Raw genomic sequence first — 18,587 nt, 5'->3', positions numbered from 1 at the left:
CTCACCTCAGCCTCCCAAAGGTGCGGGATTACAGGCTGAGCCACCGAGCCTGGCTGAGGTATGTTTTAAATTTAACATTGTACTATAAGCTATACAGTCTTACAGTATTTTTAGATAAAAAAGAAGAAGAAAAGCTAAAATTTGAGATCTGGCAGTGTAATAGATTAATACTAAAATCACAGTTTATGAGAGTTGCCATATGCATAATAACCTATGTTCATCATTGCTATTTCCTATTGAATTTTAAGTAAGCTTTACACAATTGTTAACACTAGGTTTCATTCACATAGGCACAGCTTTTGGTTTTTCCAGGAAGTAAAGCCCTCACCTCAAGAGGCAGGGTGACAGTGGTAGCAACTGGCCCACATCATGCAGTCTCCCACTGGGTGGGCCATGGCGGTTAACGCCTTTTCGAGGCTGCAGCCCCACCAGATGATAGATTCATGGGGAACGATGTACTCTGCTGTGGTTTGAGAATGAGTACTAAATTTGTCTTCCTTTTCTAGTGAGGACACCGAAACCGTATCAAACAGCAGTGAGGGTCGGGCCTCCCCTCACGATGTCTTGGAGACCATCTTTGTTCGAAAAGTGGGGGCTTTTGTCAACAAACCCATCAACCAGGTGATTCTTCTGTCACTGCCATCTGTGAGAACGTCTGAGTCGTTATATTGAGGCCCTGTGGGCAGCATTCTTAACTTGAGGTCTATGGAACTACCAAATGGGCATGCCAAATTCTTTGTGTGTGTGTGTGTGTGTGTGTGTGTGTGTGTGTGTTTCTGTGTAGAGGATTAATATCCAGTGCCACTCCTCCACAACAAATTAAGAACTACTGTTCTGTGACCCTTTAAGCCTCCCATAGGAGAGGGAGACTAGACACCATTTCACACAAAAACACTGCACTGTGTCATTGCCTTGGCTTTACTTGAACTAGGCAGTTCTTCCTCCACAGGGCCAGTTAAGTGTGCTGTTACTGACTTATTGTGGATCAAGCTTCCCAGGATGCTCTGGAGCCAAGCCCTTGTTCATGCCGTGGGCGTATGTGTTGCGGGGGTGAAGAGGCAGGAGAGCCTGGGGGCTCTCTAACAAGAGAGGAGCCTGAGGGGGCAGCGTGGTCCACCTAGGTGTACGAATTTGCCGGACCTCCAGGCTTCTAGCAGGCTGGGGGAGGGGCAGGCATGAAGGCTTTTCTCCTGTCTCTCTTCAGGTGACCCTAACAAGTTTGGATATACCCTTTGCCATGTTTGCTCCCAAGAATTTGGAGCTAGAGGATGCCGATCCCATGGTGAGCCTCCTGTTGACTCCTAGTTTCCATTAGATGGTGCAGTCATCATCGTCCTTCCTGGCCAGGGTTACTACATCCTCTACAGACATAAGCCACACCCCTTGGCTTATAGATTTGTAGCCAGCATGAAGTTCCTCCCTAGATCCTTGGATTGTTAACAGTAACTTGCATCCATGTCACAGAATCAGTCCCTAACCCTGCCTTACTCTGAAACAGGTGAACCCTCCAGGTTCCCCAGAGACCGAATCTCCTCTCCAAGGCAGCCTGCACTCAGATGGCTCCAGTGGGGGCAGCAGTGGCAATACCCACGATGACTTCGTTATGATCGACTTCGTAAGTTGCCATCACCTTCCTTGACCTTTGCTGCCCCATGGAAATAAACCTCAAAGCAGCTACTGCGCTTGAACTAGAATTTCTTCATGGGGATCAGATGGGCTATCGCAGACCGAAGGGATAGGACAGGTGGATCCCTGACTAGGAGACATTTAGAGGCCTGTGAACAATCAGGTGTTTTGTACCATATCTTTGGTTGAAATTCATAATGAAATTCAACTCTAAATGAAGATTTTTAGGTGTATCCACTAGGTTCTGTATCCATGCCTGAATGCAGAGCCCTTTGCATAAGAAAGGAGTTTGAAGGAAGAAGACATAAACCTAATGGGGGAGAGGAAGATTATCACCAGGATTAGAAGTGATCAGCCTAGAAGAAAAAGGTGTAAGATTCCTCCTTCCAAGGATAAGCCTAGAGGAATCTTTCCTTTGATAATTGCTGGAAGCAAAGAGGCTTGTCCGCAGCCTATCTCCTCTGTGATTTTCCTCCGTGGTTCAAGGTAAGCTAAACTGAGTCTCTTGTCTTTGAAGAAACCAGCTTTTTCTAAAGACGACATTCTTCCAATGGACTTGGGGACCTTCTATCGTGAGTTTCAGAACCCTCCTCAGCTGAGCAGCCTCTCCATAGATATTGGAGCACAGTCCATGGCTGAAGACTTGGTATGAAAACTCCTTCCTTTACAACACATCCTCTCTGACCTCCCATCATCCGGTTACTCTTCTCTGCCTCCATACCTGCCATGCCATCTTCCCTGTGTCAGGAAAGAGACATTTTTAGACCATTACCATTACCTTTCTTTTTTTTTTTTTTTTTTTGAGTCGGAGTCTCACTCTGCCTCCCAGGCTGGAGTGCAGTGGTATGATCCTGGCTCATTGCAGCCTGGACCTTCTGGGATCAGATGTTCCTTCCACCTCAGCATCCCGAGTTCTGGGACTACAGGCATTGCGCCACTATGCCCAGCTAAATTTTTTAATTTATTGTAGAGATGAGGCCTCACTATGCTGCCCAGGCTGGTCTGGAACTCCTGGGCTCAAGCAATCTGCCAAAGTACTGGGATTGTAGGTGGGAGCCACTGCACCAGCCATTGCCATCTTTTGATCACACTTGAGATTTGCATTGTGCCTGGCAGTCACGATCTAGAATTTGCTTGCACTCAGTTCCTCCTTTGTCTGCACATTCTCAGCATTGTGTACACGCCGCTGTTGTTCTGTGCCTGATGTCTTCCACTTCCAGCAGCTGCTGCATTCAGCTATTTAGCTTTCCAGGCAGATGCCAGTGGTACTGGGAGAGGAGAATGGAAAGTCAAGCGTTGGTGTGCTTGGTTTCCTCAGAGAGCTCATTCCTTCATCTAGTGGTTCTCACTTTCGGCCGCTTGTCCTGATACTGACCATCATTACCACATCTCTGCTCAGGGCATTTCCTGTGCCTGCCTCTGAAGGGCAGAAGAGTGCCCTGCACAAGCCACAGACTGTGGATGCCCTATGCCATGAGATATTAGGGTCCCTCTTTCTAAGGTGGGCCTGTCCCCTCCTATGCAGACATTAGAGATCCTAGGAATAGCGGCCCTTGATTTGCTTTAAACAGAAAAGCATGCTCAGTAGTTTTTTATTATTATTTTAATAACAATTTTATTTATTATTATATAAATAAATGAAATTAAAATAATTTTATTATTAACATTTATGCAAGCATTCTAAGTGCCAGGCATTTTTCCAAGTGCCTTACAAGAATTTTCAATGGCCCTAAAAGGCAGGTTTTCTTCTTATCTCAGTTTACAGATGAGAAAACTGACATTGACTGATGGGCTTTCACATACAACCAGGCAAAACATCTTTGATCCTGGAAGCTCTGGATTCTGACCTTGGCCTTTTAACCACCAACTCCTCTGCTTCTCATGGCATGCACTGGGAAGAAAACAGGGTTTCTCCCAGTGTGATGCCACAGCTGGTCCTGGCTAGTTCCGAGGCTTCCCCAACCCAGGCAGTGGCATCCACACCAGCCTTGGGTGTCGGTGTGTCCGGGCTGCTTTATGACTGCTGAGGCAGGAGAGTCTCCAGCCTCTCCTTTGTGCTTAACCCCCGACGTCAGGAAATCCTCCCGTGATAGTTAAACTCTGCAGACACAGCTGACATGTCTCAGTCATCAGTGGAGACAGACCACCTGCTTAGTATTGAATCTTTGTTGGTGGTTGATAGTCTAGGATCGTTAACCTCATGCTTCTGCTTTCATCTGCATCTCTCTCTTTTTTTTACCATTCTCTCTCAATCCCCTCAAATCCATCCCCTCCTCAACTAGCAAAAGTCTGTAGATTCTTAGGCCCCGCCACAGACCTGCTGAGTCAAAATTTCCTGGAAGTGTAAGGGACTGCCTCATTGGTGTCCCCCAGGGATTCTGATGCCCAGCAGAGGACGTGAAGAAATCTCTCATAAACTTTTCTAATCTGTAGTGCTATGTGCTTGCTGTTTGATTCAAGTATCAGTCTGATCTCTGCCAAGGCTATTTCCTGTTTAATTTCTATGCCATCTCATTCCTGTGGTCCTCTTCTCTCTCATGGAGTGTGTGGGCCACTTGGATTCCCAAGCTGTTCCGCAAACTCTCCAGGCCCTGGGAAGCCCTGAGAGGTGTGCCCTTCCCCCACCCTGCATGTGCTCAGCTGCCCATGTTGCTTATCTGAGCTGTGTCTCTCTCCCTTTCTCAACTTGGGTCTGGGCTGACTGTCTCTTCAAGGATTCGGGGTCTCACTCCGCCACGCAAGCCAGAGTGCAGTGGCATGATCATGGCTCACCACAGCCTCGATCCTTCCTCAGCCTCCTGAGTAGCTGGGACTCCCAGCATGCACTGCCACCATGCCCGGTTAATTTTTTGATTTTTTTCTTCGAGGCCTTGCTTCTGGTAAGCAGCTCTTCCTTCTTTTCGGTACAGGACTCGTTACCAGAGAAGCTGGCTGTGCACGAGAAGAATGTCCGAGAATTTGATGCCTTTGTAGAAACCCTGCAGTAAAAGTTTCCTGAGTACCAGCAGCATCCCCTTTTTGTGGCCCCAGGAGACAGAGAGCCTCCCACGCACCAGCTGCTCCCATCCCTCATCCTGCTCCAAACCAGGTGGACAGGAGGACGGTTTCCCCATGAGGACCTGGAAGTCCTTGCTCCTGGACTTCCTGGTGACTCCATGGCGGCAGTCAAGCCCAGCACAGCATTTGAGAGGACTCACCCGTGGCCTTGGAGATGGAAAGACCTTTGCACAAGAAGGCCCTCAGCAGGGCCATCTGCGTCCCTGCCCGTCATCAACTGCTTTACAAAGGTGTCATCCTGTTCCTCCTGCCGCCAGCTCCTGCCTGGGCCTGCCCTACAGCTGACCTCTTGCCTGCCCGTCGTTACCATCAACCATTTGACATTCCAGCTGGTGGCTCAACAACTGGTGCGGAGGCAGAAAGAGGAAGGAGACAGTGCTGGGAGGGAGAAGGGAGGGGTCCTGTTTTACTCTCCATCGTCCTCTCTGCTTCCTGCTGGCTTCTTCTTCCTTCCCTCCCTCTCTCTGCCCCTGGGTCTGTACTTCTGGCAATATGACAGGCCTGCCTTTCCCATTCCCAGAGGCTGGGAGGGTACGAGCAGCCCTGGAGGCTGCCTGTGCCCAGCTCCTTAGCTGCACAGGAAGTAACAGCAGAATCCTGTCTCTGGTATTCTGTCCCTGGGAGTCACAGCAAAAGTCCTCTTTTCTCTCCTCCCCTCATTGCTGCTCCTTGGTTATAGAACACGGTAAATATTTATTACTCTCAGAGAAATCAGATATTTTATAGAGAAAATACGTTTGAGGTTAGATGTTTTCATGTGGGGAAGGTGGAGGGCCTCTTTCTGGGCCAGAGGTCCCCTCCTGGGGAGGGTCTTGAGTCCAGGTTGCTGCTCTGAGGATCTCCCTACCCACTATATATAAGGCGGGATCCAAGAATAGGGCTGCTGAGGGCGAAGAAACCTCCCAGAATCGCTGCGTTTGAACCAACGACAGGCTATCCACTTGTGTGTTCCTGGTGACGCCTAAACTTCCCAGTTCTGCAGAGTGACTGACTCTATTCTGGCAGCCCAGGAAGCCTTGGGTGCTAATGTGTGGTGAACACAGGTGGTGCCCAGGGGACATTGTGTGTGTTTCCTGCTGCTGGGACACTTGTTTCTGATCCTTGGGGCGGGAGCATGGAACTTCTCCTGCTTGGGCCTGGCCACCCCCTCCCTTTCATCCCAGGTCTGTTCACTGCCCTGGGGTTGACAAGCTGGATGGGCTCTTTGTTGAGAAACCAAAGCTGGGCCTGCGATTGACTTAACCCTTCAGGTATTGTTGCTTGCATAAGTCAAGTGCCTAGCCTCACCCACCTACCATCTGTCCTCTCCCAGCCTCGCTGTTGGCCATGGCCAAGGAGAGCTAGGCCTGCTGATTCCTCCTGTCCCATCTGGGTACTTATTGGCAGCAGCTGGGCTTCAGCAAGCAGGTGGCTCCCAATTGCTTGTTAGTAAACCGCATGTGACACTGTTCCCACCTACAAGGCTGACCTCTAAGGCTTGGAAGCGGGTGCGGGAGGGGAGCCCTGGCCCTGTGCATGTGTCTGTTGCCACAAAGAAATATTGCCAGTGGTGGTGGCCAGCTGGTTCTCCCGTCTTGGGACCAGAGCACATGTGTGGCCTGCTGAACCAGAGTGACCCTTCAGGTCTGTGCACTGAAATGGAGAAGGCCCCTGGTAAGTTATTGCTGCCCTGTGTCTCAGCCGCTGCCCACTTTCCAAGGTCTTGCATGGAAAGGCCTGTTAGCCTCATCTGAGACTCCCTTACGGTTGGCCCCTGTAGACAGAAGCCTTTTTCACCAGGGCCCATCTGTAAAGAGGCCAGGGAGGCACAGCCTTGACTTTGAGCTGAGCCTGGGAGGAGCAAAGCAACTGTCAAGGCCGGCCCTTGCCTCCCAGCCCCGAACCATAACGGTGTGAGCCCTAGACTGACTCCTGCAGCACCCTGGGGACAGGTGGGACCAGCCATCTCTCCAGGTGGCAGAGTCCCTCCTTCAATCTACTTTGTTTGGAAATACGCAACTATACTTCCAAATGTATTCAAGAGATTTCTAATAAAATTTTTTTGTGTACTTTATGGCCTCCTGTCCTGCAAGTTGTCTGGAAACCCAGCCTCCTCTCCCCACCCGTGACCGAGGAGAGTGAGGTGTTGTGACTCGCAGAAGGGCTTCATGTTGGCCAGGGCTGTGGAGAGGGGCTTGGCCGTTTGCAGGCTGTGCAGCCTGGGGCTGGTCAGGGAGCATCTGGAGCCTCGCTGTCCCTCGTGTGCAGGGTCCCTCATGTGCAGGGTCGGGCTTATATTTACATATTCAGTAGGAGAATGTGTGTGAAGTACTCCCATAGTCAAATCTCCACAGAATGTAGGCCATTGTCACCAGCTCTGTATTGCCCCTTACATAACAGCACTGCCACTCAGCCTAGAGGAGTGGCTCAGAGGGACAGAGGACAACAACGGGCTGCCTGGAGCGTGGGGTGTGGGGCTCTAAGCTGTCGGGATGGGTGAGGCTGAGCAAAGCTGCTGCCTGAGGTAGCAGGAAGACAAGGGCCCTGCAAGCTTGTCAGCTGCCTGCCCTGATCCGACAATGGCTCCTTGCAAGGGCCCTGCGGTGTCTCTGAAGAGCCAGGAAAAGTCGAGAGTCCTGGAGGGATGAGTCCTGACTGGCCCCCGGGGGCTGTGGCTGCAGGCATCTCAACTGTGCCAAGGCCAGACCCAGACTCCTAGTTTGGGGAGGGGAGTAGGGGGGATGTAGAGATGGTTCTAGAGGCAAAAAAGACTGACAGACACTGGCAACTGCTGCCTGGGTTGCTGTGTCCAAGGATAACAAGGGCTGGCTAGAAAATTCTACATTCAGCCCAAGCCTAGGGCCCAGGAGCCCTGGCTTGTCAGCAAACAGTATGTGTCACTGACCATGTAGCCAACCAGGAAAGCTGCCCGACCCCCAAGTCAAAAATGGTAAAACGACTGTCCCTGGTGTTCCTCCTTCAATTGGGATTCCCCAAAAGCAAAATGCTTAGTTATCAATAACCAGCAGTGGCATCCTTTAAAGCATCTCCCTGCACTCCACTCCCACAGCCGCGTTGCTAAGGCCTTGGTAAACTGGCATTTGAATCACTCAGCTGAGGCTCTGCCAGGAGCCCAACCCAAGTAAACAGCTCCCTGGTCTCCGATCCCCTCTCCTCTTTCCCTAGGTCACTGCCTTTTTGTTCCAGGCACCCAACTACAGCTGAGCAGATCGGGGGAGAGAGAGGAGGCCGCCAGCGCCTTCTGCTTCCTGGAGCACCAGGGCCAGTGTTTACAGTCACCACCATCTTTAACACTGCTTGACCTCTCAGCTCTTGCCTGACTCCCCCAACCCAAGGCACGCAAGGAGGAGAAAAAACAGGCTCAACCAGGGCCACTATAGCCACCTGACTGCAGTCAGTAGGCAAGCAGCAAGCACCTGGAACTTGACCTTGACCACTGTGCCAGGTGAAATTTTGTCCTCCTACCCGATCACAGACAAATCATTTTTAAAAAATTCTGACCAGGCGCGGTGACTCACACCTGTAATCCCAACACTTTGAGAGGCGGAGGCAAGAGGATTGTGGAGTCCAGTGGTTTAAGATCAGCCTGGGCAACTTGACGAGGCCTCATCTCTACAATAGATAAATAAATAATTAGCCAGGTGTAGTGGTGAATGCCTGTAGTTTCAGCTACTTGAAAGGCTGAGGTAGAAGGATTGCCTGAGTCCAGCAGGTTGAGGCTGCGGTGGCCATGAGCATGCCACTGCACTCCAGCCTGGGTAAGAGTGAGACGCCAACTCAAAAAAAATATTCTGGTAAAATGCACATGCAAAATCTACCATCTTAACCAATAAAGCTAAGCAAAACCTGCTCAGTGTAGGAAAGGAAAACAGGGTCTGTCACAGCCTCCATGTGATGAGGCGGCAACGGCGGGTGGGCAGGAGTGGTCAGGAGCTGAGGAGTCCCCTCTGGCTGCTGCATGAGGTTGGGCCCACCACCTCATCCACCGTGAACTGCGGTCATTCGCTACAAGGAGCAGTACTGTGTTTGCTGTCTACATTGTTTCTGATTCTCAGAGGAGCTGATACCTGGTAAGAAAGAGTTGCGGAGGTGGGGCCCATGACGTGACTGTCAGCAGTTGTAGCTGGTGAGGGACAGAACAGAATGAGGATTCAAACCCTAGTGTGACCCCAAAGCCCACACTGTTGTCTGCCACATCCATACCATCTTTTTCTCTCTTCCCTTAGATACAACTAAGGTCGCTTCAAGCTTCCAGTACCTTCCTGTTAGGAGCAGAAGAGGCCCTGGTCTTAGGATACAGCACGTGGTGGCCAGCCGGAGGTGCAGACAGGGAAGGTGACTGTTGACACTTTCACGCTTAGAAGTTGGTCAGCCTGGGTGTGGTGGCTCACGCCTATAACCCCAGCACTTTGGGAGGCCGGGGTGAGAGGGTTACCTGAGCCCGCGGGTTCAAGGCTAGCCTGGGCAACTTGGCGAGACCTTTTCTCTACAATAAATCAAAGTTAGCTGGGCATGGTGGTGTGTACCTGTAGTTCCAACTACTTGAAAGGCAGAGGCAGAAGGATCACCTGAGCCCAGCAGGTCGAGGCTGTGGTGGCTGTGAGCGTGCTACTGCACTCCAGCTTGGGTGACAGAATGAGACTCCACCTCAAAAAAAGTTGGTCAGAAAGCTGACCTTGGCTGGGCATGGTGACTCACGCCTGTAATCCTGGCACTTTGTGAGACTGAGGCAGGAGAATTGCTGTGGTCGGGAGTTCAAGACCAGCCTGGGCAACAGAGCAAGACACTGTCTCTACAAAAAAATTAAAAATTATATTTTTGAGCAGAGTCTCACTCTTGCCCAGGCTGGAGTATAGTGGCACACTCACGGCCATTGCAGCCTCGACCCGCTGAGATCAAGCGATCCTTCTGCCTCAGCCTTCCAAGTAGCTGGAACTTCAGGCATGTGCCACCACGCCCAGCTAATTTTTTTGACTTACTATAAAGATGAGGTCTCTCCATGTTGGCCAGGCTGATCTTGAACGCTTGGGCTCAGGTAGTCCTCTCGCCTCTGCCTCCCAAAGCGCTGATTACAGGTGTGAGCCACTGTGCCTGGCTTAAAAAAATTAAAAATTAAAAAAAAAAATGGGCACAGTGGCTCATGGCAACTTGGCGAGACCTTGTCTCTACAATAAATCAAAAAGGTTGGACGTAGTAGTGGGCACCTGTGGTTTCAACTACTTGGAAGGCTGAGGCAGGAGGATCACCTGAGCCCAGCAGGTCAAGGCTGTGGTGGCCATGAGTGTCCCACTGCACCCCAGTCTGGGTGACAGAGTGAGACTCTGACTCAAAGAGAAAAAAAAAAAAGCTGGCTTCAGAACTATTCCTGAGTGAACAAGATGAAAGGGTAGATAGACTGGGAGAGGGGGCTTCCGAGGCCTTATCTGTTCCCAGTGACACCATACTTCCCAGCCAGGTCCTAACCCCCACACCTCACTCACTTCCTTAACAGCCAGATGGGCAATTTCTCATTTCCATTTTTATTGAAATACAAAAAGCGCAAATGGTGAAATACATGATTGGTGCCAAGAAAGTCATTAAGTGTGAATGTGAACGCTGGAGTCACAGTACAAGTGCCCCCGGGTATACACCAGTGGGGCAGAAGACAGGATAAAGACCAAATAGATCCAAAAGGCTCCCTAGCAACTGGGGCTGTGAGCGACACTTGATATACAAAGGAGGACAGAAAGCAGAGTATCCCGGCACAGGCTAGAGACACAGGGGCTGACCAAGAACCAGCAACAGCCCCTGCCCCAGGAGTCCAGACACACCACCAGTGGTTTGGGGAGAAAGCCCAGTGAGGTCGGTTCCAGGCCCGCCTCAACTGGGAGATGAGGCTGGCCTGGTCAGTGGGGATCCTTACAGTACAGGCTCTGGAATGGCCCTGCCTGGCCAAGGCTGTAGCAGCAGAGTCACTGCAGGTATTTCCTGCTACTAGGGGACAAGGCTGCAGGCAGGAGGGGTCCCCAAGGTTCCGCCAGAAAAGAGTGTCGTTTTCTTTCATTTTTTTTTGAGTTGGAGTCTCACTCTGTTGCCCAGACTGGAGTGCAGTGGCACGCTCACGGCCCCACAGCCTCAATCTGCTGGGCTCAGGTGATCCTTCCCCTAGACTTCCAAGTAGCTGGAACTACAGGCATATGCCACCATACCCGGAGAATCTTTTTATTTACTGCAGAGATGAGGTCTCACCAAGTTGCCCAGGCTGGTTTCAAACCCGTGGGCTCAGGCAATCCTCTCACCTCGGCTTCCCAAAGTGCTGGGATTATAGGCGTGAGCCACCATGCCCAGCTGAAAGAGTGTAGTTCTAAGGGACACAGCTGGAATGAGAGATATCAACCATCATTTGGGTCCAGGCTTTCTGAAAAACAACAGGTCCCAAACTCCCTTGGGGAGATTGCTAGAACCCACCTGTCAGGGGCTGATCTCTGCCCCTCCTGTGGGCACTCAGCCTCTGCCCAGCCCCTTTAAGTCTCCCAGCTAGAGGAAGGAGCCACCACAGATTGAGGCACTGAGTCACCTCTGGCCAGAGCAGGGACCACTGTGACTCCCCAACAGACAGGTTCACAGAGCCTGCAGGCCGAGGATCTGTCCACGTGGGAAAGGAGGTGAGGCTGGAGGGGCCGCCAGTGCGATCCCATTAGACACAGGGCTCCAGGGCTGGGGTGCAGGCAGGTCTGTTGCAAATGGATGCTGGGGCTCTGGGTCCTGTCATCTCAGCTGCCAGGCCTGGCAGAACCAGGGGGTCAGGACACCCTGGGGGCAGTACCAGGGGAAAGCCTGGCCCAGGATGGAAGAGGAGGGGGAGGCAAAGAGGAAGCAGGCTCCAGCCTTGTCATTCCTTCTTCAACTATGGAAATCCCCAAGGCTGAGTGGACAGGGTGGGACGGGAGCAGGGTGCTAACATTCAAGCCTTCACAGCTGTGGACTTCTAAAAAGCAGGGCAACAGACCCAGACAGGGAGGCGCCTCGGTGTAGTGGTGGCGAAGGGGTGGGGTGGGTACAGAGAGGTTCAGATGTTCACTTCCCCTGCAATCAGGTGGCAGTGATTTTGTTATCCCCAGCAGCCAGTGAGGCAGAGGCAGAAAAAGGAGAGGGGTTACTGGGGTTCAGCCCTCCTCCAGCTGGAAGAGCCAGGCCCGGCTCTGGCAAGCCCAGCAGGAACCAGGGATCCAGAGAGGCAGTGAGAAGTATAAGGCGAAGAAAAATGTCTTATGGTAACAGTGAGACCACCAGGGCCAGTGAGGCGGGCTTCACAGAAGGGGAGGGGAAGCTGTCTGGTTGGCAGCTCCAGCGTCTACCTCCAGGGGCTTCGTGGCCCCTTCCTGGGCAGGAGCCCCGGGGTCCTGTAAGGCTGATGCCAGGAAGAGTCCACATGGGGCTACCAGAGAAGGGAACTGATGGGGGAGGGAGGCCTGGACTCAGAGCCCTCTGGGGTCTGCACTAGGGAACAACTCCCCTTGGTGATCCAGGAGGAACTTGGTGAAGGTGTTGATGGGATTAATGGCCTTGAGGGTGATGGCAGCATCCTTGGCCCATAGCAGGTTAGGACCGAAGACAACAGCCAGGTTAGTGTTGGTCATCTTATTCTGGTCACTGTGGGCAGAAATCTGTGGAGGGAAGCGGGGGCCGCTGCTGGCAACCACAGACACTGCCTTCCACTCCCAGCATCTGTGATGGGTTGCAGAAGGCAGCTCCAGCTCGCCCACCCTCGCCGCCAGGTGAGTGGCAGGGCGGGGCTCGGTCTCACCTGCACCAGGAAGGCAGTCAGGAAATGAAGCACCTGGTAGTTCTCCTCAGGCAGTGTCTGGAGGACCTGCAGTGTCACCTCCACCCTCTGACTCTCATCAATGTCTATGAGGAAAAGTGCCCTGGGTTACAGGGGTCCTGGGCTGGGCAGGTTCAGGAAGCCCTGACACAGGCCAGAATGGAGACCCCGACCAGACTTTCCTTGGAGATGCCCAGGTCTGCAAGCCTACAGAGCAAGGCGGGTGGACGAACGCCAACACACCTGCTCCACGTCCTGCCCTGGATCTGGCAGAAGACATGCACAGCTGGGGAGAGAGGAGAGGGCCACTCACTGAGGAAGCCCACCACGTGGGGGTAGAGGTCAAAGGTTAGTAGAGGCTCAGGGAGCTCCCGAAGGAAGGTCTTGAGGATGACCGCTGGCAGGTGCAGCTCATTGTACTGGTCGAAGTCCACAGGCAGCCCTGGGGTGGAGAAGGCAGCGTGAAAGGTGCTTGGCCAGGTGGAAGGCCCAGCTGGAGACCAACCACTGCCCGACTCTGCCCTCAGACACTACATAAGCTCCTGCTCCCAGGGAGTGTCCCTCTGCAACTGCCTCCCCTCTTCCTCTGTGACAAGGGGATGCAGGTTCCCACCATCTGGGTGGGATGGGGTCCCCAGGACACACCACAGTTACTCCTTGCCTCTGAATGAGCCTGAGCTCAGGGCCTAGGAGCGTGACTGATGGGACAGCCAGGCAGAAGTGGAACCTACATAGTGACACCAAGTACCACAGAAACCTCAGAGGAAGAGGATCTAGGACCCTTGTTTATAGGAAAGTAGGCAGAGAAGCCCCCTCACAGTCACCACATGCCCCCTGCCACACATACACACATGTAGACACAATCTTGCTGGCTCTGTGGCCCGGCACAGCCCCAGCCTACTCACCCATGTTGTACTTCTGCTGCACTTCCCGGACAACTTGGGTGTTGGCTGACCTCCGGAAAATCCCCTCGGTGCTGAGAGCTGGGCAACAGCGGGGCTGGTGAGTCTCTGAGCTCGGGGCACTGGGTAGATTCCCAGCCCAGTCACTGTTTTAGGGTTCTAGGCGGGGTTGGGGGTGGGGGTGCTGAAGCACACAGGCCCCCTCTCAGCCCTGCCCAGCAGCTTCCCGAGGGGAGCTGAGAGACCCAGCTGAGGAGGCGGGGGCCAGCACTCACCGTGGGCCTGTAAGTAGGCCACGGTCTCCCTGAGCACAACCGGGATGGGGTCCTGCTCTGGGTTCTTCTCCTGGAGGCTGCGGGAACAAGGGCAGTGAGCGGGTCTGCTGCCCTTCCTGCCCCAGCAGCCAGGCCCAAGCCGCCCAGCTTTCGCATACTCACTGCTGCAGCGAGACCCCAAATTGCTGGTTGGGCAGGGGCGGCCTTGGTGGCATGGGCTTGGGGGCGGTCGCGGGGGTCTTCTGTGTGGATTTGATGAAGTCATCATACCTGCGGAAGCAGATGGGAGGAGGGTCAGGACCCCTGCCTGTCTCTGGAGTCGCCATGGCAAACAGTATGGGGCATTCACTGCGCCGTTTTACACTTTTTTTTGAGCAAGTCGGAGTTTATTAGAAGACAGGAAAGCTCTCTGCAGCGAGAGGGGTCCTAAAAGCGGGTTGCCGCTGTTTTACACATACTAATAATGATGTTTTACACATCAGTCTCATGACAACTTTACACATGACAAAACAAAGACTCTGAGGCAATCCAGTCATCACTTTTAAGTGACAGAAATGGGATTGGAACTCACTGGGACTGGCACCCTTGCACTCTCTGAATTGTGACGCTCACCTCCTTCAGTCACCCAAGTCGTGAGGCTTCCCCGCCCCCAGGCCACCTCCCTGCACATATAAGCCGCCCCACCCTGCCTCACTTGAGCACTTGGCGAGGGATCCCCAGCTGTTCCAGCTTCACATGCTCACTCAGTTCACTCAGGTAGTTCACGTAGAAGATCTTCCGGCCAAACTTGAAGCTGCCAGGGAGGAAAGGGCCTGGGTGGGGGTTGGGGGATGGGCCGGCCTCGGCAGGCCTCCACACGCCCCTCAACGGCCGGTCGATTTCCCGCAGAGGCCTAGCCCCACACTGGGGGTCCCCAGGCTGTCTGGCCCCCTGGAGTCTGGCTTTGGGGCTCCAGGGGGGCACCCGCCCGCCCTCAGCCCGCTCACCTGATGAGGGGCTTGAAGAGGATGAGCAAGGTTTTGATGAACATGGTGGGGTGCACGATGTACAGGGCCTTGATGTTCTTCTTGTACCTGTGCAGGCAGGATGGGCGGCTCAGGGGCGGGTGTGGCAGGAGAGACACAGAGCTGGGGTCTTGATGCACAATTTTTTCTTTTTTTCTGAGTTGGAGTCTCACTCCGTCACCCAGGCTGGAACGCAGTGGCACGCTCACGGCCATCCCAGTGTCGACTTGCTGGGCTCTGGCAATCCTTTCGCTTCAGCCTTCCAAGAAGCCAGAACTACAGGCGCGTGCTACCACACCTGGCTAATTTTTGATTTGTTGTAGAGACGAGGTCTCACAAGTTGCCTGGGCTGGTCTCGAACCCGCGGGCTCAGGCAATCCACTTGCCTCGCCCCCCCCCCCGCCCCGGGATTACAGGTTGAGCCACCAAGCCCGGCCTTGATGCACAATTTCTGATTTGAACACTCATGGCCAGCGTGTGAGGTAAGTGCCACTGCTGCTCCATTTTACAGATTAGTAAACAGGAGGCTCCCAGAGTCAAGGAACACAAAAGATTCCAGCGCAAATAAGCAGAAAAACGTTTTGACTTCAGATTCCTTCTGCTTACCCAGGTGGGGATGCCTGCCTCCCCTGGCATAGAATATGCTCCCACCCAATTGTAGGGCAGCCCAGAACCTGGCAGAGCTGCTGGCCCTGGATCCCATCCCATGCCCCAACCCACTTGCGGTCAAACTCCCGGTAGGCGTCCCGGAGCCAGCTGAGGGAAGGCTTGTTTTCGCTGGTCAGGCCATGGTGCAAATAGAGCAGTGTGTAGTCACTCTCCACATACTGGTCCAGGGTGTGTTTCAGGTACCTTCCAGAGAAAAGCCCTGCTCAGGTCTGCCCTGTGCACAAGTGTGGTCCCATTAAGACAGAAACCGGCCCAGGAGTCTCCTGCTGTGTCCTGTCCCCTCCCAGGGCTGTCCTGGCTGTATAATCAGTCACTGTGTCCCTGTGGAAGAGGTACAGGGAGGGGCTGGGCAGGAGAATAATAATAATAACAGCTCTCATTTTCGAGCACAGACTAGAAGGCAGGGGATCAGGACTCTAACCCCAGCTCTCTCATGTCCGTGCAGTAAAAATGGGAATGACCTTTCCCTCACTGGCTTCCCTGAGCCAAGAATATGATGACAGGCACCATTTAGTGACCTTAAAGCACTTCACATATATTATCTCATTCTTTCCTCATAACAGAGGCTGATGTTATCTTCATTTTACACATGCGGGCAATGACCAGGGCCAAGTGCTGATCCAAGGTCACACAGGTTTTGGAAGAGCCTGGGTTGAAGTGTCTAATTCCAAAGCCTGCATTCTTGATCGTGGCACAGCTCTGTCTTTCACACATGAACTCAAGTGCTGGCTGTAAAACACTGTGCCCGTGAAAGGTGATGGGGTAGCCAGAAAGTCATCTGCTCTAGGCAACAGGTACTTTTAGTGAAACAAAAAGCCCCGTTTCCTCAGGTGCCCCACGCTGGCCACATGACATCTACCATCTCGACACAAACCCATACACACTTGATGTTGAGCACATTGAGAAGTATGGATGGAATGAACAGGAATTCAAGGAGGGGTGGGGAGTCCAGTGTAAAGCCGTCTTTCTGGTTGGCCAACCAGCCCTCAGGCTCCTGCAGGGACACCACTCCACACTGGAGACTGGGCAGGCAGAAGGCCAAGGACTTCCACGGGAAGGCGAGGAAGGAAGGATGCTGGGGGAGGTGCCCAGACACGTGACCTAACTCAGAGAGGGTAACCCAGAGTCTGGCCCATACGTGCTGGGCTGGGCCATCATGGGCAGCAGGTGGTGTGTCTAGTGCTGGGTGATCACTGATGCTCACTGTTATAAAGAACACAATCATTTACTGATCTACACACTGAGCACACTGCAGTTTACACAGAGCTGTTACAGCTATAAAAATAGCAGACTGGGTACAGTGGCTTACGCTTGTATCCCCAGAACTTTGGGAGGCTGAGGTGGGAGGAATGCTTGGACCCAGGAATTCGAGGCTGGCCTTGTCAACATAGCAAGATCTCATCTTTACAAAAAATCAACAACTAGCCAGGTGTGGTGGCATGTGCCTGTAGTCCCAGCTATTCAGGAAGCTGAGGTGGAAGGATTGGCTGAGCCCAAAAGGTCGAGGCTGCAGTGAGCCATGATCCTGCTACTGCTTTCCAGTCTGGGCAACAAAGTGAGACTTCGACCTCCAAAATAAGATCGTAGTGAAAACAGACACTTTCATCCACTGATGGAGGTCATGACCTCTTGAAAGGCAATAAAGCAATGTTTATCAGAAGCTATAAAATAGTCATACTAGGGTACAGGGGCTCATGCCTATAATCCCAGCACTTTGGGAGGCCGAGGTGAGAGGATTGCTTGAGCCCACATATTCAAGACCAGACTGGGCAACTTGGCGAGACATCATCTCTATAATAAATGGTGGCACACGCCTATAGTTCCAGCTACTTGGAAGGCTGAGACGGAAGGATCGCCTGAGTTCAGCAGGTTGAGGCTGCAGTGGCCATGAGCTCCAGCTTGGGCAACAGAATGAGACTTCAACTCAAAAAAATAAAAAAATAAAACCAAAAAAAGTTCATATTCTTTGACCTTGTAAAAATATGTCAGGGATTTATCCTAAGGGAATAACTGGAGATGAACAGAAACCCTTTTGTAGAAAGTTGTTTATCATAACCTGTTTTATGATGAAAAAAGATTGAACAGCAGGGAATTGGTTAAATAGATCACGGGACACCCATGAATAGAAACCTCACAGGATGTTTCTGCAGACAGAACTAATCTATGAAGTCAGATGTCAGAGTAGTGGTAGCCCTTTGTGGGGTGTGAGTGACACAGATATGTTCAGTTTTTGAAAATTCATCACAAAGTACACTTATAATTTGTTCACGTTTCTGTATGCAAATTAGATATCAACAAAATATTTCTTTTTTTTTTTTTAAGTTGGACTCTCCCTCTGTGCCCAGGCTGGAGTGCAGTGGCATGCTCACAGTCACTGCAGCCTCAACCTGCTGGGCTCAGGTGATCTCTCCACCTCAGCCTTCCAAGTAGCTGGAGCTATAGGCATGCATCACCCTATCTGGCTAATTTTTTGATTTATTGTAGAGATGAGGTCTCACCAAGTTGCCCAGGCTGGTCTTGAACCTGTGGGCTCTTGTAATCCACTCACCTAGGCCTCCCAAGGTGCTGGGATTATAGGCATGAGCCATCACACCTGGCCTAAGAAAATGTTTCTTTTCTTTTCTTTTTTTTTGAGTTAGAGTCTCATTCTTTGTCGCCCAGGCTGGAGTGCAGTGCTCATGGCCACTGCAGTCTCCATCTGCTGGGTTTATGCGATCCTTCCGTCTTAGCCTTCCAAGTAGTTGGAACTACAGACGCACACCACCATACCCGGCTACTTTTTGTGATTTACTGGAGAAATGAGGTCTCACCAAGATGTCCAGGCTGGTCTCAAACCCTTGGGCTCAGGCAATCCTCTCACCTCGGCCTCCCAAAGTGCTGGGATTACAAGCACAAAATGTTTCTTAAAGGATGTCTTTGAAGAAAGTTTAATGCTCTGAAGATCAAAATGTTATGTGGGATATGAAACTGACTACAGAGATCCATATATGTTATGAAAAAAGTGACTTCAAAATATTCGCAGTACTTTTCTCTCTGGGTGGTAGGTTTCTGGGAGACTTTTTTTTTTTTTTTTTATAATTGTCTGTATTTCTTTTTTTTTTGAGTTGGAGTCTCACTCAGTCGCCCAGACTGGAGTGCAGTGGCCGCTCCCGGCCACCGCAGCCTCGACCTGCTGGGCTCCGGCGATCCTTCCGCCTCAGCCTTCTGAGTAGCCGGAATTACAGGCATGCGCTACCACGCCCGGCTGATT

The 18,587-nt window shown here is 52.2% G+C and overlaps 2 protein-coding genes across 8 annotated transcripts in view; one reads left to right on the top strand and one right to left on the bottom strand.

Annotated features, from left to right (window-relative positions):
* ATG13 (autophagy related 13) overlaps positions 1-6,736 on the top strand; it is a 63,667-nt gene extending 56,931 nt beyond the window's left edge. For all 6 annotated transcript variants that reach the window (XM_008065356.1, XM_008065355.1, XM_008065354.1 and 3 more), the window contains 5 exons: positions 507-621; positions 1,205-1,282; positions 1,499-1,615; positions 2,144-2,272; positions 4,536-6,736. In XM_008065356.1, coding sequence (XP_008063547.1) covers positions 507-621; positions 1,205-1,282; positions 1,499-1,615; positions 2,144-2,272; positions 4,536-4,613 — 517 coding nt within the window. In that variant the 3' untranslated portion in view covers positions 4,614-6,736. The remainder of the gene's footprint in view (positions 1-506; positions 622-1,204; positions 1,283-1,498; positions 1,616-2,143; positions 2,273-4,535) is intronic.
* Positions 6,737-11,521: 4,785 nt separating this feature from the next.
* ARHGAP1 (Rho GTPase activating protein 1) overlaps positions 11,522-18,587 on the bottom strand; it is a 21,786-nt gene continuing 14,720 nt past the window's right edge. For both annotated transcript variants that reach the window (XM_008065352.1, XM_021716180.1), the window contains 9 exons: positions 15,389-15,520; positions 14,651-14,737; positions 14,359-14,457; positions 13,827-13,934; positions 13,665-13,741; positions 13,393-13,470; positions 12,801-12,929; positions 12,470-12,573; positions 11,522-12,329 (listed from right to left, as the gene is read on the bottom strand). In XM_008065352.1, the coding sequence (XP_008063543.1) occupies positions 12,141-12,329; positions 12,470-12,573; positions 12,801-12,929; positions 13,393-13,470; positions 13,665-13,741; positions 13,827-13,934; positions 14,359-14,457; positions 14,651-14,737; positions 15,389-15,520 (1,003 nt within the window). In that variant the 3' untranslated portion in view covers positions 11,522-12,140. The remainder of the gene's footprint in view (positions 12,330-12,469; positions 12,574-12,800; positions 12,930-13,392; positions 13,471-13,664; positions 13,742-13,826; positions 13,935-14,358; positions 14,458-14,650; positions 14,738-15,388; positions 15,521-18,587) is intronic.

This window comes from Carlito syrichta, unplaced genomic scaffold (assembly GCF_000164805.1).
Source record: "Carlito syrichta isolate Samal-C Ts95f unplaced genomic scaffold, Tarsius_syrichta-2.0.1 Scaffold308253, whole genome shotgun sequence".
Lineage (NCBI taxonomy): Eukaryota > Metazoa > Chordata > Mammalia > Primates > Tarsiidae > Carlito > Carlito syrichta.
The sequence above is the reverse complement of the archived record's forward strand: the minus strand, read 5'-3'. Positions and strand labels throughout refer to the sequence as shown.